The sequence below is a fragment of the Syngnathoides biaculeatus genome, chromosome 14 (assembly GCF_019802595.1).
Source record: "Syngnathoides biaculeatus isolate LvHL_M chromosome 14, ASM1980259v1, whole genome shotgun sequence".
Lineage (NCBI taxonomy): Eukaryota > Metazoa > Chordata > Actinopteri > Syngnathiformes > Syngnathidae > Syngnathoides > Syngnathoides biaculeatus.
Window position 1 is genome coordinate 2,864,236 of NC_084653.1, and position 25,286 is coordinate 2,889,521.

Consider the following 25,286-nt stretch of genomic DNA (forward strand, 5'->3'; position numbering starts at 1 on the left):
CATACCCTTGCAGGATTTTTGAAAGGGGTTTTTTTTGTAATAGAACTGATGACTGAACAACAACTATCATTATTTTTCTTGTTTTGTTTAATAATGCTTTCCTGGAATTCTAATTGTAAATTGAATCACATTAAATATGTTTTGCTGGGTCCATGTTTTCTTTAAAGAATTGGACAAAACATACAAATTCTGCCTTGGTAATCAAACTTATGAGCACAACTATATCTTTTCTCATTTACTAAATCTAAATAGCAGCCACTCACATTTGAAAAATATACGGGTGTGGTCAGTCATGCCTGCAGATATAAACATACAGGTGGGGTCCACCATTCATGCCCGCAAATATAAAATTGCAGGTTTGTGTTCTGTTTGCAATTATGAGTGTACCCCTTTAAGAGTGTCAGGTAAACTAAGAAGTAGAAGTATGCGGAGCAGCAGCTTGGCAGTGTGCTTCCGTGTTAAAAAAAGAAATAAAAAAAAAAAAGACGTCAGGCTGTGGTTCACTGCGCTGGATCAGTGACACAGTTTAGAGGGAACATCGGTCAAGACTACACAAAATAAGCGACGTCGTTCAATGTCTATGTATTTCTACTCGTAAAAAAATTGCCGCATGTGATATTTCGTGCTCGACTGTGCAGATTTGCAAGTGCAATCGCGCGGGCGCGTACGCGCCCATCCAATCAGTGACTGAAATAGGCCTGTGATATTCAAAATGAGAGAGTAAATTATAAAATAATTGTGTTCAATTAATGTGGTTAACTTCATGATAATTATTTGAAAAAAAAACTGAATACAGATAATACAGAACTTAATGTTTTGGTTATATAGGTAGAAGAAAAATAATGCATTATAAAAATGCACTATACAAAAGTACAAGGGTTTTGCAGAATTTTGAGGTCAACTTTGGGGATATGTGTTGTACATGGCTGCACAATATACATGAGAAATGGTGTTTTTACTTCCACACTTGAAAAAAAGTCTTTTTAAACATTTTTTACATGTTTGATCACGTTAATGATGCAAAATGTTTTGAAATTTCTCTGTTTTACTTTTCCTAGATCTGGACCCTCAAAATTGATTGGTCACTCAACTGTAGCCTACAAGGACAGCATGCTTCTTTTCGGGGGAGGAGAAACTCTGAACAATCCAAAAAACTCTCTATGGAGGTTCAACTTCTCCACTCATACATGGTGGCAAATAAACACAATGCCAGGATCGAGATCTCCAGATAAGATTCACCACTGCTGTATTGGTCTTGGTCCGAACTATACAGCTGATAGTAGCAGCATCTGTTTAGAGGCCAACACAAAGCTCCACAATGAGAAATTTAGCCCTTTCAAAAACAAATTTTTACCTGCGCCACACAATTTTCTGGGATCAGAGGATGCTATTGAGCTGCAAACTTTCACCTTCAACAAGTGTCACCTCAAAACTCCTCGTCAGTCCACAGAACTGGGTAAAACTGAATTACGAGAAACAAATATGCATCAGATTGGAAGCTGTGTAACATTTGAAAATACAGCATTTAGTAAAGACCGGAGCTGTACAGAGAAGGAGTTGCTCGAAGGTGAGGTTGAAGATGTGTCACAGCATTTGCCTGACCTGCTATTGGTATTGGGGGGTAGGCCGTGTTCTGCACTTAATCCTCTCTCGGTTTGGCAAATGACTCTGTCTGAGTCTTGACAACCTTAAAATATGTTCCTCTTATTCAGAGAATGTGGAAGATAAACAGTGTTATGTTATACCTTCAGTGTATTGTTGACACATTTCAGTGTGACAAAATATTTTACATTTTAACTTGTTATATCGCAGTTCAGTTGTGGCAGATTTTTTTTTTATTATTTCATCAGTGTAATGCAGTAACACGTACATTTCTGGTATTGGTAGCTATGACTTACATTTGGACAAAGGGGCTCTTTTACTAAAAAGAAACCTTCAAGCCTTTTCACACTCGGCACACACACACTCGGCAATGCAAAAACCCGCCTCAACTTTCCCATTCATTGTGGATCTGTGCTGAGGGGAAAGCAGCACGTTTTCCCATCTCACTGTGCGGGAATGCAGAAAGTGTGTGGTGCTATGCGACACACCCTTGGAAAGAAAAATGTGCTATTCTAGAGCGGTATCACGACAGTAGAAAGCTCCTCTGGTAGGAGAGGGGCCGGCAGAGTAATTTCTGAGCTGAACTATTTTGGCAGATTTTACTGTAAACAGCAGGGAGCAAATGGAGGAAGGCATTACAATTGTGGTGTGCCACTCATCTGAACTTTGGAAAAAGACAAAAATACTATACTGAGACTGGGAGGGTTTCAAACTCCCTTTCATAGCTCCCTGCCCACCTTGAAATACAGCGCAAATGACTCTTCCTAGAACTACACAGTATAGCTTACAAACGAGCTTAAACACTAAAATCCTTCAGTGTTGAATTTTTGTATGTGGAAGTCTTTCCCGTTCTTGCTTGATATACAGCTTCAGCTTTTCAACACTCCGGGGTCTCCGTTGTCATATTTTACGCTTCATAATGCACCACACATTTTCAATCGTCTGGACTGCAGGCAGGTCAGTCAAGTACCCACTTTCTTTTAACACATGCAGAATGTGGTTTGACATTGCCTTACTTAAAAAAAACAGTGTCCATTTAAAAAGACGTTCCATGGATGGCACCATGTTTCTTCCAAACCTGTATGTACTTGTACCTTTCAGCATTAATGGTGCCTTAACAGATGTGTAAGTTATCCATGCCATTGCCACTAAGACAGAACTATACCATCACAGATGCTGGCATTTGAGATTTGGGTCCATAACAGTCTGGATGGTTCTTTGCTTTTTTTGGCCCGGAACGCATGAAGTCTACAATTTCCAAAAACAATTTGAAATGTGGACTCATCGGACCACAGTATACACTTCCACTTGGCATCAGTTCATCTTAGATGAGAAGCCTGTGGCGTTTCTGGGTTTTGTTGATAAATGGCTCTTGCTTCACAAACGTGGAATTTTTAGGTTGCACTTATGGATGTAGCACCAAACTGTATTTACTGACATTGGTTTTCTGAAGTGTTCCTGAGCCCATGTGGAGATATTCTTCCAGATTGATGTTAGTTTTGATGTGGTGCTGCCTGAAGGATCGAAGGTCACCAGCATTCAGTTTTGGTTTTTGGCCTTTGTCGCTTCCATTTCTCCAGAATATCTGAACCTTTTGATTATGTTATGGAATCTAGATGAAATGCCTGAATTCCTTGGAATTTTACATTGGAGAACATTGTCCTTAAATTGTTTGACAATTTTCTCACATGCTTGTTCACAAAGATGTGAACCTCGCCAATCTTTGCTTGTGAATGAGTGAGCAGTTCAGGGAAACTCCTTTTATTCCCAATCATGACCCCCACCTGTTCCCAATAAGCGTGTTCACCTGTGGGAAGTTTCGAAACAGGTGTTTCAAGAGACTTCTTCAAGTTTCTCAGTCTTTTTTGCCACCTGTCCGTGTTTTTGGAATATGTTGCAGGCATAAAATTTGAACTTAATGATTATTTATGAAAATAACGTTTATTAGTTTAAACATTTAACATCTTATCTTTGAAGTGTGTTCAAAAAAAGATGGGTTGGAGGTGATTGTAAATTACTGTGTTCTGTTTTTAATGTTTAACACAACGTCCCAACTTCATTAGAAAACGGACCCTGCCTCCTCCCAAAGATAGCTGGGGTACCCTCCAGCACTCCCGCTCCCCAAGTGGCTCAGAAAATGGATGGATTAATAAATTCTACAATAAATGACTGATTACCACTAAAGAATCCCATACTGGATCAGTCGTGGACCAAATTAACAAAACATGCCCCCAGCACTGTTAACCTGCAGGGTGTCAATGGAAATTCCGCTATTGTGGGTCGAAGACAAAGAAGAGGAGGAATGTGGATTTATCAGCAGAAGAAGAGGAATGCACAGAGCCTACAACTGAAGGTAGGGACTTTGAAGGTTCGGATTATGACAGGAAAAACTCGGGAATTGGTTAACATGATTTGGAGAAAGGTTGATATATTGTGCATCCAAAACAGCAGGTGGAAAGGTAGTAAGTCTAGAATTTTAGGGGCAGGTTTAAAATTATTTTATTATGGAGTAGCTGGAAAGATAAATGGAGTAGGCGTTGTTTTAAAGGAATAGCTCAATATGAATATCTTGGAGTTGAAAAGAGTATCAGATTGAGTGATGAAGCTGAAATTTGAAATTGAGAGTGTTATGTGTAAAGTGATTTGTGGTTATGCCCCACAGGTAGGATTTGACCTAGAGTTGAAAGAAATTCTGGAAGGAACAAGATGAAGTAGTGCCATGAACCATGTGTTGGAAGCTGAGAAAGAAAGAATGTTGTGTGGCCTTTCTGAAAGAGGTGAGACAGGCTCTCAATGGACAGGAGGAGCTCCCGGAAGATTGGACTACTACAGCCAAGGTGATCAGAGAAACAGGCAGGAGAGTACTTAGTGTGTCTTCTGGTCAGAAATGGGAGAAGAAGTCTCCTTTTCCCAGATGGTGACCAGGAAAATAGTCAGATTTACAGATAAGATTCCTGATGGATACAAGAGGTGACTTTCACATCTTCATGGATGTTTTTTTTTTTTTTCCCAAGCGAGGGGAAAAGGGAGGTAGATCTGGCGTGGTATGGGCTGGACTCCAATGTTGAGAATAATCTTCATTCTATCCATCAGACTCTTCATTGCATTCAGGCTTGTAGGGGGGGAGGCCAACACCTACTACAGATTGTTTGTCTTTGTCTTCGAGGTGGAATTCTGCTCCAATGTGGCAGGAAGTGATGTGGGAGATTTAAGGTGCTGGCTCATTCCATTTGTCATTTTTTCCTCCGATTGTTTGGATGACCCAAATGAGTCTGCATGCACTTTGTATCACCTTATCTCTTGTTCTTCCAATTGTTTGGGAACAATCACATCCTTTCATTCTTGATTTTTCTCAACATTTCAGGGCAGTGAATGAACGATAAAAAGTCTGCACAGCCAATAACAACTCCTTGTCAATTTAGACAAAAAACGTCTGCCTTGTAGAAATTCCCCCAAAAAAATAACCCACAGAAATTGTCAATGAAACTCACGGATAGTGCAGGTCCACTTATAAAAACCTCGGCAAAACATCAGTGCACTTTTTTTAGATCATTGACATCTCACTTCAGTATTTCTGATTGCTGCTTGAGAACAGCGAGGGCCCCTGTGTGTATAATTTTAAGATTTCACAGTTGTGTGCAGATCAGTGATGCCCAGGATATTTTGAGCGATATCAGACACCGTGTCTTTAGTAAAACACATTACTTTGGTGTTCTTCTCACTGCAATAGCGTTTCACACACTTGACAGCTCCATCACCAACTATTAACATTTGGGGTCCCATTTTTTTCCCTTGTATTATTGAATTTCATACTTTTCAGTGGTGGTGGGGATGATCATTCTTGGCCTGCGTCTTGTAAAAGTGGCTCAAATCTATTAGTAAGTATGATGTAAATGTTTTGCATTGACACGTTCTTTTTCCTTGCGCTTCACTGTAACGACTGTTCATGGCTGCTCATTCAGAGTTGAGGCAGCCCACAACGCAGGCCAGCCGGATTCCTCGGAAATCTGCGAGTGTTGTGTCCTCCCTTTTTATTTCTTATATATTTGGGTTTGCTTCCAGTAAATTCCAGGGGGAACTGTTGGAGGACCCGTTATTGTTTCCACAGTTCAGATCTGTCCTTGTTGGGTTCAGTGGCTGCCTGTTAGCACACTTCTGCTCACCATTTTGAGACATCGGTAGAGTGCTTTCATCCCAGACTATCCATTAAAATCCACATACACTTCAACATGGTGAATTTTCAATTCCAGAATTGACGTCCTCCGTTGTAGTGAGTGACAATCCTCACTACAGAAAGGAGGCATTTTGACAGCAGGTCTTGTTGCTATAAAGCTTATGCTATTTAGCAGGCCACACTCACATAATGATGAGAGGGTATCCAAAATATGGAAGCAACTGATTATCCATAAAAAAAGAAAAATACAGTCCCACAGGTTTAAAAATATCCAGGAGTCGCCACTTCAATTTTTTAAAAGAATAAAAACAAGCTTATCAGCAACAAAACATGTCAACAGAGGCAAAGCAAACAGGGCAAGAGAAAAAAGGATCTGCACTATCCGAGAGCGAGAGAGAAATGGTAAAACACTCTTTCATGTGCCGGCAGGAGTTTACTCATGATGTGTGGATCCCATCAGCTTCATCATACTACTGGAAAAAGATGGATCACTTAACTTCATCACAACATTCATGCTGAAAGACAGTATAAGCACGAAAACAGATTTGTTCTCACTCAATCTATGGAATGATATACAATCCGGTACACCAACATCTTACTCAAATTATTGTAATTTAATTAGGGAGACGCATAATTTTTTTTATCAGAGTGTAAGCAGTAATAAGTGTAAATAAGTATAAACGCTAATAGGGCACTAACTACTATTATCACAAGGAACTTTCAGCACTTCCTGTTGTAGCCAATCAAACTGTGTTCATTTGGGAAGACAGCCTGCCGTCGTAACATTGAAAGCAACAACACTGTCTAGTAATTCACTTACTTCTGGCAAAGAGCTGTTTCACAATCCTTGTGTCATGGGACTGCTCTGGCTGGCACCACAGCTGACTGACAGCTGTCACACAGCTGCTCTTCATTTGACTGGAATTAGACCAGGCATTGAAGTTGGGGTTTTGTCACTGGCATTGCATTTACTGTATGTTGGATTCTCCACTATTGTGCATAAGTCTTGTATAGAGCTCTCCTTATCACAGTGAGTCTGTCACTTTTTTTTTAATACAACTTAAGTGTTTAGTATCCATTGTTGATTAAAAAAAATAAAAACCTTTATGCTTACTTTCCCATTTTTTGTGACATAATTAATTTGTGAACTATATTTTGAATATCTCTCCCATCATGATTGCAGAGAATTGGTTCTGCATTTCTTCCTGGGAAAAAAATTTGAAATGAAGAAATGTACTGGCATCCTCATTGAAAATTGTTCTGTTGTTCTGTGCTATATACACAGTAAAAGTATGACAATTGTGCTGTTCTATTTACACAGCAAAAACAATCTTACAAAGTGAATGTATCCTACTTCTAGTGAAAATATTTTACTCCACTTACTTTTAATCATTTTGCCATTTTACACCCAAGTTTTCTGAAAAAAAAATATATCTTAGTCTTTCTCTTCTGTTTTATGTAGGGAAGTGAAACCTTTCTTAAAATAAGTACAGTAACATTTTTCCAACAAGAAATATGACAAACAATTCACTGAGTACAATTTTGTCTATTCAGTGACTTGAAATCACGGTTTTTGACTCAATTATTTTCAGGGAGGTTCTAAAGAGACATGGTAACAGAACTATAGTCACACTACTGCGATATTCTCTTGACAGTAGTACAGAACTGCCAAACTCAAAAGTTCAAGACAAATCACACAAAAAAAAAAATCACTAGAAAAAAACATCTAAATGTCCAGATTTTTAAAATTATGGTAAGATGTATTAGAAGAAAAGGGTACTCAATACTCTTCTATTGCACAAAACTATTACAGTAAACCCTCTCTACTTTGCGCATCACCTATAGCGGATTCAGTGCATCATGAATATCTAAGCCCCACCCTCCCAAAAAAAAGAAAAAAATAGCCGGATCACTGCGTACCAATAAGCCATGACATGGACCAATGAAGCCAAAAATAAATAAATGAAACCACCTGCATACATTAGTTCAGTACTGTCGCAGGAAGCCACATTAATAGGGTATAATGCGGCATCCCCATTGAGACAACAAGGACGAATGAAGCAAAAAAAAAAAAAAAAAAAAAAGCCATTTACCCCGACTAGGCGGTTTTTCACTTTTCACAGGTGGGTCTCGAAGTAATTAACCGCGAAAAACGAGGTATTACTGCACTGTAAAATCAATCGTTCAGTTATGCCTTCAAGTTATGGCTTTATCATTTTAGGCCTCCTTCTCAAATTATTTTTTGAGCATAGTTTGCCCATGTTAATGTTTAAGAAAATGTAAATATTGGGAATATATAACTCAAGTAGAAGTTAAAATGCTGCGGCTCCAAATTCTGTACTTGAAATTTATACTTCTATTGTATAGGCTGTGATATCTACTAAAGATGACAGCTTTGAATAATTGCACCTCTTGCATGATTCCTTACGCACATGAGAATTGTTGACCAAATATCATTGGTATTTTCCCAGATATTGTTGTCAAAAATTCCTAAAGAGTAGCTTTTAGTGGGAGATCTTACAAATTCAGGCATCTATAGATTAAGTCGAATTTGCTGTGCAGCCCCAAACATCACATTTTAAGCATAATTATTTTCACCCAAATCCATCCAGGAGATCCTGAGATACAGTATACCGTTACTCATGAAATTTTCTAATTGTGTTACAAAACGCCTGTTAATATGACAACCAACCTGATGTTTTAAATTTTTTTATTTTTTAAAGAACATAATGTGTCAAGTTGTGTTTAACTCAATCAGTTCTTTGCCCCAACTTGAAAAGGGCCTTGGTCTTCAAACACATGAACAACTCAAATCTTCCTCTTTTCACAGTTTATTGATGGTTCAGGTGATTAGAGGTTGAAAACCTTGACCAAAGAAGCACTTTGAACACGTTGCATTATTTTTAGTTTAAATAAATAGGTCATCAAAGCATTACTTTAACCTTACTAATCACATCTGAACTAAATTAATGACATATATTTAAGTATTCAAAAGTAACAAAGTAAATTATAAATAAGCACCATAACTGATTGAATAAACCAAACAAAAGCATCCACTTTGTCTCCATGAATACTTTAAATTAATTCAGTAGTTAGACAAACACAAAGAACATAGCTTGTAGCTGAAATTAAACAAATTAATCAATTAGCATCCAAGCTCTTTCCCTACCAGTTGGGTCTGACCGGAAAGTGAGGGGTGCCTTTTGTTTTTTTTTTTGTTTTTTGTTTTTGTTTTTCTTTTTTTTTTTTAATTGCTTCTTGGTTGCTTCAATTGTTTGTTAGTGATTTATTCCATTTGCTGGTAGGCTTTCTTTGTTCCACAGAAGCTCACATGCTGTCTGTGAGCAATATGGCCACCCCTCGCCTCTGACAGGAAGTTTGAAGAGTTGTGTGATTGAGGTTTCTCTGCCCCCTGCAGGTCTGGAGGGGGACATGTGCTCTTCCTGTTAGTTGACCTGACACCTCCCACTTGACATCTTAGTTCTTGAACCCAGAGAAGTCACATGAGTCCTGGATGCTCATTGACTTTTTCTTCTGATTGTTGATGATTACTTTTGTTCTTCTACAGGGATTAGAACAATGATGGCAGCGTACATCTCTGTGCAGAATTGTAGAGGGGATTTTTGTGCTGAGGAAGGTCTTGATATGTACATCTCTGACGACGGCCTTTTTGTCAGGGTTGACACTGACGACTCAGCCAAGTTTATACTGACCCCTCAAAGCATTTTGGTCAGCCAGCCAGACGATGTCTCCTGTGGCTACATTCTGTTTTGTTATGTGCCACTTACTTCTAATGAATAGATTAGGCCCCGCCAATTGACTCCACTTGCTCCAGAACTGGCCAACCTCAGTTTGAATGGCTCTTAGCCTCTTGTATGGGTATCCTTGAAACTCAAAGCTTCCCTTCCCACATCTCTCCTGGGTCCTGTTCTTCCCAGCAGAAGAGAGTTAGGGCTGATGTAATCTACACAGTTCTCACGGCTTTGAGTTCTGGCATCTATGGGTCTCTCGTTGGCCAGGTTAGCAGCCATGTAGAGGAAGGTTTGGAAGTCACTCTATGTGAAGTACCTGTCTCCTCCCAGGTTGTGCAGAGCGCATTTCACTGTGCATTACAGCAGTCCGGGCTTAAGGAAGAATCCGCCTGCCTTTAGGATCTCTTCAACTCTTCTGGTGTCTTCATCCAGCTTTCCCAGGTTGTTATGGGAGCTAAGCACATCATCAACATAAGAATCTTTCTCCGGGATCAAAGCTTCCCTTCCCACATCTCCCCTGGGTCCTGTTCTTCCCAGCAGAAGAGAGTTCGGGCTGATGTAATCTACATAGTCCTCACGGCTTTGAGTTCTGGCATCTATGGGTCTCTCGTTGGCCAGGTTAGCAGCCATGTAGAGGAAGGTTTGGAAGTCACTCCATGTGAAGTACCTGTCTCCTCCCAGGTTGTGCAGAGCGCATTTCACTGTGCATTACAGCAGTCTCTGCAGCTCCATTCCTTTGAGGGGAACCAGCAGGGTGAAGTTTCCTGCTCCATTCTTTTCCATGCTTGGAGCCTTCATTCTCAACTTTGGATTTTTCCAGCTTCTGTAGAAAGGCATACAGTTCTTTGAGGGCAGCTCTGGCACCCACAAAGGTTTTTTTCCTGGATCTGACCACATTTTCTTTGGATGTCCCCTCAATGCTGTGAATCTCTTCTAGAACAACAGGAAACCCTCAGACGACTGGTCACTTATGACATCTGAGTGTAGAGCTCGGGATGCCAAGACGAACCCCCATACCTTGAGCCTTGCTTTCTTCTTCACCTCATCCTTCACTTCGTAAGGGCCAAACAAATCCACCGATGTGTATCGAAATGGTTTGGCTGGTGTTATCCACTCAGATGGGAGGTCGCTTATAATTTGTTGGCATTTTTTGGCTTTGGCTTTGCTGCATGTCACTCAGCCATTTACAATCTTCTGAGCCAGTCTTCGGCCTTTTATAACCCATGCTTTCTTCCTCATGTGCAGGAGTGTCCCTGCTATTTCCTCATGGTTTGCATTGTGGGCTTCTTGTGCCAGAAGAGAGGATATCCATGCATCGCACAGTAAGATTGGTACAGCAGTTCTGTCATTGTTAAAGATCTGAAATCTTCCTCCACAGACGAAGAGTCCAGTCTCTGCATATTTGTATACAGCCAGCCTGTTGAGGGTGGTGTCTTGAAAGGATGCACCCTCTTGGGCTGCAAGAAAGAGGTCTCTCTGTGAATCTTGTGACTCGCTGATCGTAAGTACAGCTTGTTTGCTCTCAACTTTATCTCTTCTGATGAAAGCGCCTCCCACTTTGGCTTACTTGTAGCTGGGGTTTTTGCCAATACTCTTTTCCATTTTGTTGCAGCCCTCCATACCCAGGCAACAACTCTGATCAACTTGGTTAGGCTGCTGAACTTCCTGATGTCGATCAGTTCTTTCACTGCAGATCCAACTGGGAGTCTTTGGGTTTGAGGCTTGGGCTCTTTTCAATCTGCGGTGCCTCGTGGAGCATTATGGTCTCTCTCATCTGTGACTTTTGCTGGATTACTAGCTCCAGTAGATGGCGCATCGCATGTGCTTTTCTTCACCTGTGATCTGGTCAGTGCTGCTGTGAAGGATTTTCTTTGGAGTTTGTTAACCCTTCCCTGTCGTAGGCAGCAACTTCTTTGGCAGACTTTTTCGGCCACTCTTCCACAGGCATCTAAAGGAATTGAGGTCCATTCTGCCACACAGAATCCTCTTGGAGGTCCTTTGGAGCTGCACCTCTTCTCATAATGTCTGCAACATTGATGTTCCCCTGGATCCACCATCAGTTATCAGTGGATATGGTCTTCTGAATTTCTCCAACTCTTTTAAGGCAAACTGCGGAGACCGCACCACATATTTTAGCTTTGACTGGTTCTCCCTTCTGGTCCAGTGGTGTGAGCTTTGCTTTAGACTCGACGAGTCTGACTTCAACGCCCTTTGCCATCTCCCATCTGAGGTACACCACGGCTCCAAAGCTCTGGTCGCTCCCATCAGAGAATGTCATTCCCCACGGTTTTCGGGTCCAGTTCTGTGGTGTGAGGCTTCTGTGGAAGGTAATTTGGCTGAGGCGGACGTATTCTTCAAATAACTGGATTGCTTCTTCCCTCAACTTTTCTGACAATGGCTTGTCCCACGTGTCTCGGGTTGTGCTGGTTCCAGCCTCTTGGAAAGCTCTCAAGACTAGAATGGCACCCTTCTGTTTAGCAGGAGTGACAAGACCTATTGGGTCATAGAGGCTAGCTACTTGGCTTAGCAGTTGTCTTCTAGTCAGTGGCTTGGGAGTTTTTTCTCTCACCTCTTTTTCCAGGAGGTTTTGACCCACTCTCATTTTCTTTTTCCTCTCTGATAAGTTGACTGAGGTCATTGGGTCCAGTTTGTCACTTTTGACAAGGTAGCCAACTCCCAGGGCTTTGTAATCTTCTTCTCTCCTTTGATTTGGCAGAATAGGTACTATACTTAATGATGCTCCTGGTGTGGGCATGTCCCTCCCACTTTGGCCTGACCGGACCCAGGGCTTAAGGAAGAATCCGCCTGCCTCTTCAACTCTTCTGGCGTCTTCATCCAGCTTTCCCAGGTCGTTATGGGAGCTAAGCACATCATCAACATAAGAATCTTCCTCCGGGATCCTACACTCCTCCTCCAGGTAAGCAAACATGGGTAGCTTTGCAGTCTCTCTCATGGCCAGCTGTGCAATGCATCCTGCTGGTCGGTCACCAATGTTGACTCAGATGATGGCATACTCTTCAAGTTCACTGTCTTCGGTGTCTCTCCAAATAAATCTGTGAAGGTGCATTTCCAGGTCTTCCAGCCAAACTGAATTGTACATCTTTTTGATGTCACCAAGTGCTGCTTGCACACCTCTTCTGAACCTGAGTAGCACTGCATGAATTGGATGGAGGATGTCAGGCCCTTTCAACAGGAGATCGTTCATGCTGAGTCCATTGAACTTCTGGCTGCTCTTCCAGACCAGTCGCACAGGTGGAGTGACAGAGTGCAGGTTTGGCGCCACCAAGTGGCTAACATACTATATTGGTCCCTTCCAGTCTGCCATCATTTCTTTGGTGAGCTTCCTTGCTGCTCCTCTTTCCCCACCATCTCGTGGACTTAAGCTGCATATCCCACCTTCCACTTTGGTTATTTCTTGAGTTGCTTTTCTGTCCTCAGAAAAGAGGCTTCTACTCCACTTATATTGTTGGGTAGAGAAATAGGATCTTTAATCCTTGGGTATTTTGAGTCCCAGTGTGGTTCATCAATGTGATCATCAGCGTTGATATAGGTGAGGCCTTTCCTGATGATTTTCAGCTCACTTTCCTCGCTCAGTGTCATCTCCTTGCCTCCTGGCTGGCAGTTGCCACATCTGCACCCTCCACACTTTGGTTCACAAGCTGCTCCAATACTGTCACATTTCCACCAGTTGAGAAATTCTGCAACAGTGCTTTTGGTTTCAGCTTTGAATTCCTCTCTATCACTGAGTTCTTCATATTTCACAGCTCGGCTCTCATGGACCGCTAAAAGTGCGTTTTGGATGTGTGAGCTGCCAAATCCACTTTCAAGAGGTCTGGGTGCATTCCACCAACGCTCTTCCCCAGTAGGCCGTCCCATAAAACGAGGTCTCCAACCACCTTCACCCTCCGCGGTTCAAGCCGCCTTTCCCAATGACAGATGAGCAGTTCAATTTGTTCTGGTCTGTGCAGGCCTTCTGAGCTGGCATCTTGAAAGAACCTCTTCAGTTCTTTAGGTTTGACGGTTCTCTGTATTTTGGCTATTTCCTCCAAGCCATAACAGATGAGTTCATGGGCTCTTTCGGTTCCTGCGGGTGTCTTGACCCTCACTCTGAGGTGATATCTTTTTGTTTTTACTTTCAGGGCCATTCCTCCAACGCCATGGACAACTGAAGGGATTTTTTCACTTCTGAGGTTGAGTCTTCTGGCAGCGTTGTGAGTAATGTAATTTGTTGTCGGATGCTAAGTCAATCAGCAATGCAGCCCTATGGGGGCACAAACCAGTGCAATCTGTAGGCCGGTCCCAAGCCCGGATAAATGCAGAGGGTTGCGTCAGGAAGGGCATCCGGCGTAAAAACTGTGCCAAACAAATATGAGCGTTCATCTAAAGAATCCCATACCGGATCGGTCGTGGCCCGGGTTAACAACGCCCGCCCCCGGCACTGCTAACCTACAGGGCGTCGGTGGAAATTCAGCTACTGTGGGTCGAAGACAAAGAAGAGGAGGAAACCGGATCCAGCGTCAGAAGAAAAAGAGGAATGTACAGAGCCTACAACTGAGTGTAGGGACTTTGAATGTTGGGACTATGACAGGAAAAGCACAGGAGTTGGTTGACATGATGATTAGGAGAAAGGTTGATATTCTGTGCATCCAAGAGAGCAGGTGGAAAGGTAGTAAGGCTAGAAGTTTGGGAGCAGGGTTTAAATTATTCTACCACGGAGTAGATGGGAAGAGAAATGGAGTAGGGGTTATTTTAAAGGAAGAGCTGGCTAAGAATGTCTTGGAGGTAAAAAGAGTATCAGATCGAGTGATGAGACTAAAATTTGAAATTGAGGGTGTTATGTATAATGTGGTTAGCGGCTATGCACCACAGGTAGGATGTGACCTAGAGTTGAAAGAGAAATTCTGGAAGGAACTAGATGAAGTAGTTCTGAGCATCCCAGACAGCGAGAGAGTTGTGATTGGTGCAGATTGTAATGGACATATTGGTAAAGGAAACAGGGGCGATGAAGAAGTGATGGGTAAGTACGGCATCCAGGAAAGGAACTTTGAAGGGCAGATGGTGGTGGACTTTGCAAAAAGGATGGAGATGGCTGTAGTGAACACTTATTTCCAGAAGAGGGAGGAACATATAGTGACCTACAAGAGCGGAGGTAGAACCACGCAGGTAGATTATATTTTGTGCAGACGATGTAATCTGAAGGAGGTTACTGACTGTAAAGTAGTGGTAGGGGAGAGTGTAGCTCGACAGCATAGGATGGTAGTATGTAGGATGATTCTGGTGGTGGGTAGGAAGATTAAGAAGACAAAGGTAGAGCAGAGAACCATGTGGTGGAAGCTGAGAAGGAAAGAATGTCGTGCGGCCTTCCGGAAAGAGGTGAGACAGGCTCTCGATGGACAACCGAAGCTCCCGGAAGACTGGACGACGACAGCCAAGGTGATCAGAGAGACAGGCAGGAGAGTACTTGGTGTGTCATCTGGTAGGAAAGGGGAGAAGGAGACTTGGTGGTGGAACCCCAAAATACAGGGAGTCATACAAGGAAAGAGATTAGCGAAGAAGAAGTGGGATACTGAGAGGACTGAGGAGAGGCGAAAGGAGTACATCGAGATGCGACGTAGGGCAAAGGTAGAGGTGGCAAAGGCTAAACAAGAGGCATATGAAGACATGTACACCAGGTTGGACACGAAAGAAGGAGAAAAGGATCTCTACAGGTTGGCCAGACAGAGGGATAGAGATGGGAAGGATGTGCAGCAGGTAAGGGTGATTAAGGATAGAGATGGAAATGTGTTGACTGGTGCGGTAGTGTACTAAATAGATGGAAAGAATACTTTGAGAAGTTGATGAATGAAGAAAATGAGAGAGAAGGAAGAGTTGAAGAGGCAAGAGTGAAGGACCAGGAAGTGGAAATGATTACTAAGGGGGAAGTCAGAAAGGCACTACAAAGGATGAAAAATGGAAAGGCAGTTGGTCCTGATGACATACCGGTAGAGGTATGGAAGCAATTTGGAGAGATGGCTGTGGAGTTTTTGACCAACTTATTCAACAGAATACTAGCGGGCGAAAAGATGCCTGAAGAATGGAGGAAAAGTGTTCTAGTTCCCATTTTTAAGAACAAAGGGGATGTTCAGAGCTGTGGGAACTATAGAGGAATAAAGTTGATGAGCCACACAATGAAGTTATGGGAAAGAGTAGTGGAGGCTAGACTCAGGACAGAAGTAAGTATCTGCGAGCAACAGTATGGTTTCATGCCTAGAAAGAGTACCACAGATGCATTATTTGCCTTGAGGATGCTCGTGGAAAAGTACAGAGAAGGTCAGAAGGAGCTACATTGTGTCTTTGTGGATCTAGAGAAAGCCTATGACAGAGTACCAAGAGAGGAACTGTGGGACTGCATGCGTAAGTCTGGTGTGGCAGAGAAGTATGTTAAAATAGTACAGGACATGTATGATGGCAGCAGAACAATGGTGAGGTGTGCCTTAGGTGTGACAGAGGAATTTAAGGTGGAGGTGGGACTGCATCAGGGATCAGCTCTGAGCCCCTTCCTGTTTGCAGTGGTAATGGATAGGCTGACAGATGAGGTTAGACTGGAATCCCCTTGGACCATGATGTTCGCAGATGATATTGTCATATGCAGTGAAAGCAGGGAGCATGCAGAGGAACAATTGGAAAGATGGAGACATGCACTGGAAAGGAGAGGAATGAAGATTAGTCGAAGTAAAACAGAATATATGTGCGTGAATGAGAAAAGTAGAGGGGGAAGAGTGAGGCTACAGGGAGAAGAGATAGCGAGGGTGGACGACTTCAAATACTTGGGGTCAACAATACAGAGCAATGGAGAGTGTGGTCAGGAAGTGAAGAAACGGGTCCAAGCAGGTTGGAACAGCTGGCGAAAGGTGTCTGGTGTGTTATGTGACAGAAGAGTCTCTGCTAGGATGAAGGGCAAAGTTTACAAAACAGTGGTGAGGCCGGCCATGATGTACGGATTAGAGACGGTGGCACTGAAGAAACGACAGGAAGCTGAACTGGAGGTGGCAGAAATGAAGATGTTGAGGTTCTCGCTCGGAGTGACCAGGTTGGATAGGATTAGAAATGAGCTCATTAGAGGGACAGCCAAAGCTGGATGTTTTGGAGACAAGATTCGAGAGAGCAGACTTCGATGGTTTGGACATGTTCAGAGGCGAGAGAGTGAGTATATTGGTAGAAGGATGCTGAGGATGGCGCTCCCAGGCAAAAGAGCGAGAGGAAGACCAAAGAGAAGGTTTATGGATGTGGTGAGGGAAGACATGAGGGCAGTTGGGGTTCGAGAGGAAGATGCAGGAGATAGGCTAAGATGGCAAAAGATGACACGCTGTGGCGACCCCTAACGGGACAAGCCGAAAGGAAAAGAAGAAGAAGAAGATGCTAAGTCAATCAGCGTTCCAATCTTCTTACCTGGATTGGTTGTAACTTCAAGGAGCATAAGGATCACTGGGAGTTTTTTTTACATGCACTCTGCTCCATCCCTGCAGGGTTGTTAGTGCAGCGTGATCTTGCCGAAGCATTGGTAAAGGCCCTCTTGAATTTTTCTGCCATGTCGGGGGCGAGTTCAGACACAAATTGCTGTTGTTCTTCTGTCAGTTTGTGCCTCCTCAGGTTTGGCTTTGATGTTGTGTCTGTCTCAGCATTTTTAGGGTCTCCTTTCCAGCACAGGAAGAAGTGATGGTCTCTGCTGCAGTTCTGCTTCCTACACAGGTAAGTGTCTTTGCATTCACTCTCTTCTTCATGACACTCTAGGCACTTTGTGCAGGCTCCCAGTCTTTACAGAGCACTCAACTTCCCCCCATTCCCCTTTACTTGTGGACCTGGTTGAGGCGTATTTCTTGGAGTCAGCTTACTTTTTGTCTGGCTTCGCACATACTCCAAGCTGCACAAGCCTCTCCAGGACCTCTTCTTGAGTTTTCAGGTAGTTTAGGAGACTATCGAAGTGGTTGTCTGGTGTGACTGCGTTTGCCGGATTGACCATGAAGACTAGCCAGTCCCCCTTCATTGTATCTGGCAGTTTGCTCTCTATTGATTTGATTACAAGCGGATTCTTGATGGCTCCAGTATTGCCCAGCTCTGTGAGGTCATCAAGGGCCTTTTCAACCGATTGGTTCATTTCAAATAATTTTCCTGGGCTGGTATGACTTCAGATGGGGGATTTTCTCCAAGTCCTCAATGATCTCCAGGGCTATGGTTGTTTTGGTTCCAAATCAGCCCCTTGAACATGTCGTCCGCGGTCTTGTAGGTCGACAGTCTTAGGTCTCTGCGGATCTTCTCATCAACACTGTCGAGGAGCTGGATCTTTTTGGCTTCTGCTGAGCCAGTTGGCTCACCTCGTCTCTGAAGACTCTCCCAGTCCCTTTTCCATTGATGGAAGTCTCTTTTGGAGCTGTAGAATCTGGGTAGGCTGGTGGGTTTAATTTTAAGAACAGACTGTTGGCCTGCAGGCCAACAGCCTGCAGGCTGTACCTGAAGATCTCTTCCTCTCATTTCCTCCTCTGCAGTTCTTTGAACCACTCGGAATTCTGCCTTTTTGGTTTTGAGGCTGTTCTTCAGTTTTCTTAAGCCTTTCACTCTGCCATCCAGACGGGTTTTTTTCTGCTCCCTGGATCCATTTTTCCCATTCCGTGAAGCTTGCCATCACATCATTGATGAGTTTCTTTGCACCATCCACTTGATGTTCATAGGCATCTTTGTTCACCACAGACATGGGGTCTTCGCCAGGTCCACCTGTTGCTGCTTATCCAATGTCATTTCTTCATCTTCCTCATCACCTCTCAGTTCAACTAGTAGGCCGAGTTCATCGCGGTCACTGGTGTCATTTACATCCCGTACAAGTGAATAGAGTATTCTGGATTCCTTCTGCAACTCTGACTTTGCCAGGTGTCCACCAGCTCTGCATCGGTAGTTGGCCTGCTTGGTGAAAGCACTCTTTGCTGAGGTCCTCTCTTGCTTCAGCAGCTTGATTGCTCTACCTGTGGCTTCTTCTGCCATACTTTCAGTTGTTCTTTGCGTTGACTGAATTGACTTGAGCTCGTTAATCCTTTGTCTTTGCTGCCACGCTGGTTTTCAACTGTCAAGTTGTCTTGAACTCCCTCAGTTCTTTGCCCCAACTTGAAAAGGGCCTTGGTCTTCAAACACATGAACAACTCAAATCTTACTCTTTTCAGTTTATTGATGGTTCAGGTGGTTAGAGGGTTTTTTTTTTTGTTGCTTCAGTTGTTTGTTAGTGATTTATTCATTTTGCTGGTAGGCTTTCTTTGTTCCACCCAGCTCACATGCTGTTTGTGAGCAATATGGCCACCCCTTACCTCTGACAGTAAGTTTGTTAGAGTTGTGTGATTGAGGTTTCTCTGCCCCCTGCAGATCTGGAGGGGAACAGGTGGTCTTCCTGTTAGTTGACTTGACGTTATGGGTTCATATATAATGTCAAAATTTCAATGTTGGCTTTATTATGTCCCGGTTGAAATATACATGCTACTCTTGTCTTGTCCTCTTTTTCTTCACCTGTAGAGTAAAATAACATAAAAAGGATAAATTTCAAACTTCTGAAAATAAGGCAAAGATATAATCCTCAAAATCTATCGTCAAATTATTCCCCCCAACTTTTATTTTTTTAATAGTTATATACACACCTACCTGTCATCTAGAACTCAGAAATCTCTTGTCCTTTGCACCTCTGCAATCCATTTTTCACAACAAACAAGGTCTTTTGGAAACAAGTGAAGAGTGAATGTATCCTCCCGAGTGTTCGAGCAAAATCAAGCAATACAACGAGCCAACATATTGGCTAACATGCAGAAAAAAACAGCTAATTTCTCACTGGTAAAACAGGTATTAACATACGAACCCGCCAGTGTGGGCGTCTGCAAAAAACGTCACTTACTGGTTCTTCTCCAACACAAATGCCTCAAGAGGATTTTCATGGCGGGAGATGCAAAAATCCACATACGGCAACATTCCAATGTGCTGTGAACAAACGGATGGGTTCATTCCGTCTGAATTTTTTTGTAATACACAACATACTAAAAATTATGTTTGACATGTCAGTGGCCCTTTAAGGTCCAGGGATTGGGCTGCCCATTGCATAACATTGATTTAGCATGTTTACTTGTGTGTTTGGGCTCATTGTCTTGTTGAAACACCCATTTCAAGGCCACGCAACAAGACCTCGTCAAGTATTTTGACGTATGCAAACTGATCCATGATCCTTGGTATGTGACAAATAGGCCCAACACCATAGTAGGAGAAACATCCTCAGATCATGATGCTTGCACCACCATGCTTGACTATCTTCATTATGAGAATGAGAATCAGATTTTTGTATGTATTCTTACGTGTGAATTTAGACCAATAACCCTTTGCTCAAACCAGTAAAATCTGACAAGGCAGTTGTATTGTGTTTAAGACAATTTAATCACACACACACAATAATACAACACAAACGCGATAAAATAACTAGCACAAAATGGAAGTTCATAGACCGAGTAGTAGAGCCAAACGGCGAATTGTCACCAACGTTGAACGAATGTTCCCAAGGAGGCAAATGGTCTTTCCAGCGAATATTCCAAGTGCGCGAATGTTCTTGAAATGTCCAAAGATGAAACGCAGATGGTGTCCGTGTACTTAGTCCCAAGCAGCGGTGCGGTGTGAAGAAGCCCTGTTGACGGTCTTTCTCCTCCTTGTATAGGCACTCCTCGGAGGATTCCAGAATTCCGCATCCTAACAACTTCAAAGTATGAAAGGAAACCACATCACAAAGACCGCATCATAATAACTTAAAAGCATGAAAGGAAAATAAAGAGAATAAAGAATAAAAATACACAAACACACATAACAGTAACAACACACAAGGAGTTTGTCTCCGGCAGCCAACATTCATGTTGAATACTGAGAAAAACAAACAAACAAGAATGAAGAAATATACACAATTAATAGAAAACTATTCCTTATAAGAGTCACAGTTGTGCAAAGCTTCTGAGTCTCCTAGCATTTAGAGCAGTTAGATTGCGTCAATGCCCCAAATTATGTTAGGCTTATACAGAGTGCCCTTACCCGTTCGTGGTTCACCGTTATAAACCAGTGCAATGACAAAGGTGTCAAGGGAGCAGTTTAAAGTGATGAATCATACGATAGTTTACAGTATATATGACTAATACGAATTCTAATTGGACCAGTAGGATTTAAGAGTCTGTCCCCACATCAGTCCACAAAATGTTCTTCCATTTCTCTTTAGGCCAAATTGGAGCCTCTTCTGCACACACTCAGGGGATTAGCTTCAAACAGATGTCTTCTCACTGTCACAGTACTAACAGGGAACTCGTGACTGTCTTTAAACATCCAGGAACCAATCATTGGCTGAGCCTTTGCCATTCTGGTTAATCTGGAATCCATTTTGATACTTGTCTTCCTTTTTCTGCCACGTGTCTCTGGTTTTGCTGCCCATTTGAATGCATTAGAGATCATTTAAGATGAACAGCCTATACAGTCATAACTCTACTTACGAACGTCTCTACTGATGAAAAATTCATGTTCCGAAAAGCCTTCCCGGAAAAAAATTGTCTCTAGTTATGAAGGAAATTCTGGATACGAAAAGAAAAAAATGGCGCTGGATTCCACCTAATGTAAACGTACTGTTCTGTATCTTGGTTTGAAAGCGACGCAATAGAGCTGCTCTCCCATTGGCTATTGCAAGAGCATCTTCCTGGAATCACATCCATCCATTGGCTAAAAGGGACATCAATCTTTACCCGTGATGCACATCCTGTATCTTCGTCACCAAATCTATTGTCATACGCTCACACACACTCGCACTGTACATCTTTGCGGATTTATTCATCTTTTTTCACTATGGGCCCCAACATTTCTGAATCATCCGGAAAAAGTGTTAACGAGTCGGACTATCGTTCACTTTGATGATGTTTGCCTTGCACATTTCCACAAGATTATTAAAAGCCATCAAAGGAAAACATCCATGGATTGGTACTTCATGAAACATTGAAAGTTAATGTTAATGTTAGTTTTGACTCATTTTAGTGAAACTGTGTGCCTGCCTCCCCCTCTGTCCGCCACAATGCCTTTTTGCTCGCTATGCACCCTTCTCTTCGTACCGTTGGTCCTATTTTTAAATACTCTAACATTATATAATTACTCATACATTATATACTTACTATTGGTGGTGGGAGAGGGGATGGAATGGGAATAGCCTTCCATAGCAGCGGTGCATTCCCCAAGTCTGTCGACAGAGAATCGGACAGAGGCGATCCGCTCCATCTTGGAGAAAGAACTGCATCAACCTGGAAGATGAGCAGCGGAAGCAATTGTGGAAAATTTTATGAGATTTTAAGGACATTTTTGCGCTCACTGAGAATGAGGTGCGTCTCACTCACCTTGTGGAACACTACATTGACACCGGGGATGCACGACCAGTCAAAGTGCAGCCGCATCGTCTGCCTACCTTACAGCAGGAGGCCGCAGAAAGGGAGGTCCATGCTATGCTCGAGGCAGGGATCATAAAACCCTTCAACAGTCTGTGGGAATCCGGTGTGGTCATGGTTCCCAGAAAAAAAGCTCTAGACCGCGATTCTGGGTGGACTACAAGCCACTGAACAAGGTGACACAAAAGGGCTGTTACCCGCTTCCACGTGTTGAAGAGACATTGAACCTCGTGTCGGGGTCCGCGTGGTTTTCGTCACTTGATCTGTGCAGTGGATAATGGCAGGTTCCGGTCACCCCGGGTCAAGACCAAAAACAATATTCTGTATCGCTCGTGGACACTGGCAGTTCAAGGTAATGAGTTTTATATTATGCAATGCACCAGGGACATTTGAGCAGCTAATGGACACTGTGCTCACAAACATTCTCAGACAGGAGTGCTTGGTGTACCTGGACAATGTCCTCGTTCATGGAAGAACCTTCCAGACTGCACTGGATTCCTTGACACTGGTGCTGGGAAGAAGTGCGGCAGCTGGACTTAAGGTGCACCTGGAGAAGTGCCACTTTGTGCGGCGAGAGGGGGAGTTCCTTGGCCACTGGGTGGCTCATAGGAGTATCAGCACATTAGAGGAGAAGATCTGAGCAATTCGAGACTGGCCAGTCCCAAATGACCAGACACAGTTGAAGAGCTTCTTAGGACTAGCCTCTTATTATTATTACTTTTGTGAAGGGATTTTCTTGTGTTGGTGGAGCACCAACACAAGAAAATCCCTGTTCCATCCCTGTTCCATCTTCTCAAAAACAATCAGCCTTTTGTGTTTTTGTCGGACTGCCCAGAGGCATTTACCAACCTCAAGAGAGCCCACATGAATGCCCCTGTCCTCACACCCCCAAACCCAGCTTTGCCCTTTGTGCTGGACACACATGCAAGCAATGTCGGCATGGGTGTTACAGTCAGGCCCAGAAGCTGAACATGCGGTAGCCTACTTTAGCCGCAGCTTCAATAGAAGTGAGAGACACTGCTGCGTGACTAGATGTGAACTGTTGGCAGTTATATTGGCTGAACGGCTTTTCTGATACTACCTGTGTGGTGCCCCTTTCATAATTAGGACAGACCACAACGCTATGGTGGTTGATATCTTTCAAAGAACTTGAAGGACAGGTAGCATGATGGGTGGAGGACCTGCAGTCATTCAACTTGAACGTGGATCATCGTGCTGGATCTCAGCATGTCAATGGCGATGCACTTTCTCGGAGACCGTGTGCTGTGGATGACTGCGGCTATTGTGATTGGCGGGACGTGAGGGAGATGTAGCTGCATGGAGGTGAGACTGCTCGTGGGCCATTATACTGCACATTAGAGGTGGTAGATGCTGCAGAGTGGGGAGTCAAGCAAGAGGATGACAGTGATCACATTCCAGTACATCACTGGATTTTGAGTGGTAGAAGGACATCTTGGGAGAGTGTGATGGGAAAGTCTACAGTCACGAAAGGCCTTTGGAGTAAAATTTACAGGATTACGCATGAGCCAATGGCATAATGCAGCATGTATAGAAGTAGCCAGCCACCGGGGAAGAGAGGTGGCAGGTGGTGGTGCCCAGGTACCTCAGAGATACTGTGTTGAGATCATGTCACTGGGCATAGGCTCAAGGCACTTTGCAAGGAGAAAGACCCTCCTTCGACTATGCCACAGGTTCTACATGGGTCAGGACATGTGAGATGTGGAGGATTTCTCCCACCACTGCAAAGGATGTGCAGAATCAGAATCAGCTCTATTTGGCCAAGTGTGTAAAAAAACACCCAAGGAATTTTTCTCCGGCAAACGGTGCTGCCCTGGTATGACATGCACAATAAAGAACAACAAAGCAACAAGAACAAAGAACAAGAGACATTTCTATTTACAGGAACTATTCCTGACAAAACTCATGCAAGATGTAAAATCTTCTTCGTTTAGCACAGGTCGTCCTATAATCTTGGGACAGCCCACAGGAAAAGCTTGTCCTTGTCCCTGTAATTGTCAGAACAAAATCCCTTAACCAACTAAAATAAATGCTCAACAATGGCATAATATTTTATTATTACTGATAACACATACAACAGTCTTAAATAAATATTTAACACTGTTTGAGTTAAAACATTTTTTGCATTAAATATTTGTGTATAAAAGTTTCTGCATAGTGCAGTTTATCCTCTACATCAGTGATTTCCAACCTTTATACAGCCAAGGCACATATTTTACAATTGAAAAATCCCACGCCACACCACTAAAATTAAATGTCACCAAAAATGGATCGAATAATTACTGTATGTACTTCCTGCCATCTAATAAAAGAGGACGTTTTTTGTTCTGTCTGTCATTGTGTCTCACTGGCATACATAGATGAATAAAGATACACTATTTCTTGGAATAAATAATAATAATATATTTTTTTAGCAATTACATAAAATTGCATAAGTTCCCACAGCACACTAATGTATCCCGGCACAGTGTTTGGGAATCACTCCTCTACATTACACATCCTTGGCCAAGACTTCAAAAGCAACATCTGGGTCGTCCTCAATCTGAACAATAGTAGTAGTATAGCGCCGAAGAAAAGGAGTCGGAGGCGGTGTGTTGAACACAGGAGCAAACCTCGCTTTTGCAGATATTGACAGAGTGAACCCATTACGGCAGTAAAACTCTTAACACACTAACACTGGAGGTGTAACCAATAAAAATGTCCGTGCGGAACCATGTAACCTAACTCAAAGTCGCGTAGGTGAATTATGTAGACCACCACAGTAGCTACCTTTGGTGTTTTGGTCAAGTTCTGGTGCCTCCTGAATTCATGAACAGTGATCCTATTTTTCTCCCACTGCATGTCATGCTCTGTGCCATCCTTGGCGTTTGTGGGAAAGCATTATTTTGAATCCCAAGAGTTTTGGTTGCACAGCGCAGCCTCTCGCCCACTTGACGCCATAGCTTTCCTCTGGCGTATAGTGGCTATCAAACAACGTGAGCTCAAACTACATGGGAATGAGGGTAATGGGCACATTACAAAATAAAAAAGCGACCATTTCAATTGTGTGTGTGCGGTCCCGTTAAATTTTTTTGTCCCCATGATGCTCGTATTATAAAGTTTAGATCATGTTGATTTGGTACCCAAAAATGACCCCTTCGTACAGGGCACTTAACCACGCCTCCTGAAGTGACGTCATGCCACGTGCGCCTACGTCAAACAAATAATTAGTAAAAAGGGCGGCGCATCAAGAAAAGAATAGAGCGAAACTGTCTGATTTACTGGCGGATTTCTCACTCACATTCT

The 25,286-nt window shown here is 42.9% G+C and overlaps 1 protein-coding gene across 3 annotated transcripts in view; it reads left to right on the forward strand.

Moving 5' to 3' along the window:
* si:dkey-3d4.3 (ras guanine nucleotide exchange factor F) overlaps nucleotides 1-24,438 on the forward strand; it is a 77,012-nt gene extending 52,574 nt beyond the window's left edge. Inside the window, exons 8-9 of one of the 3 annotated variants that reach the window (XM_061841203.1) lie at nucleotides 1,059-1,567; nucleotides 20,237-24,438. In XM_061841203.1, coding sequence (XP_061697187.1) covers nucleotides 1,059-1,567; nucleotides 20,237-20,328 — 601 coding nt within the window. In that variant the 3' untranslated portion in view covers nucleotides 20,329-24,438. Of the gene's footprint in view, nucleotides 1-1,058; nucleotides 1,568-6,205; nucleotides 6,891-20,236 lie in introns of those variants that run through there. The other 2 variants (XM_061841204.1, XR_009798093.1) reach the window with 2 other exon arrangements.
* The last annotated feature ends 848 nt before the right edge of the window (nucleotides 24,439-25,286 follow it).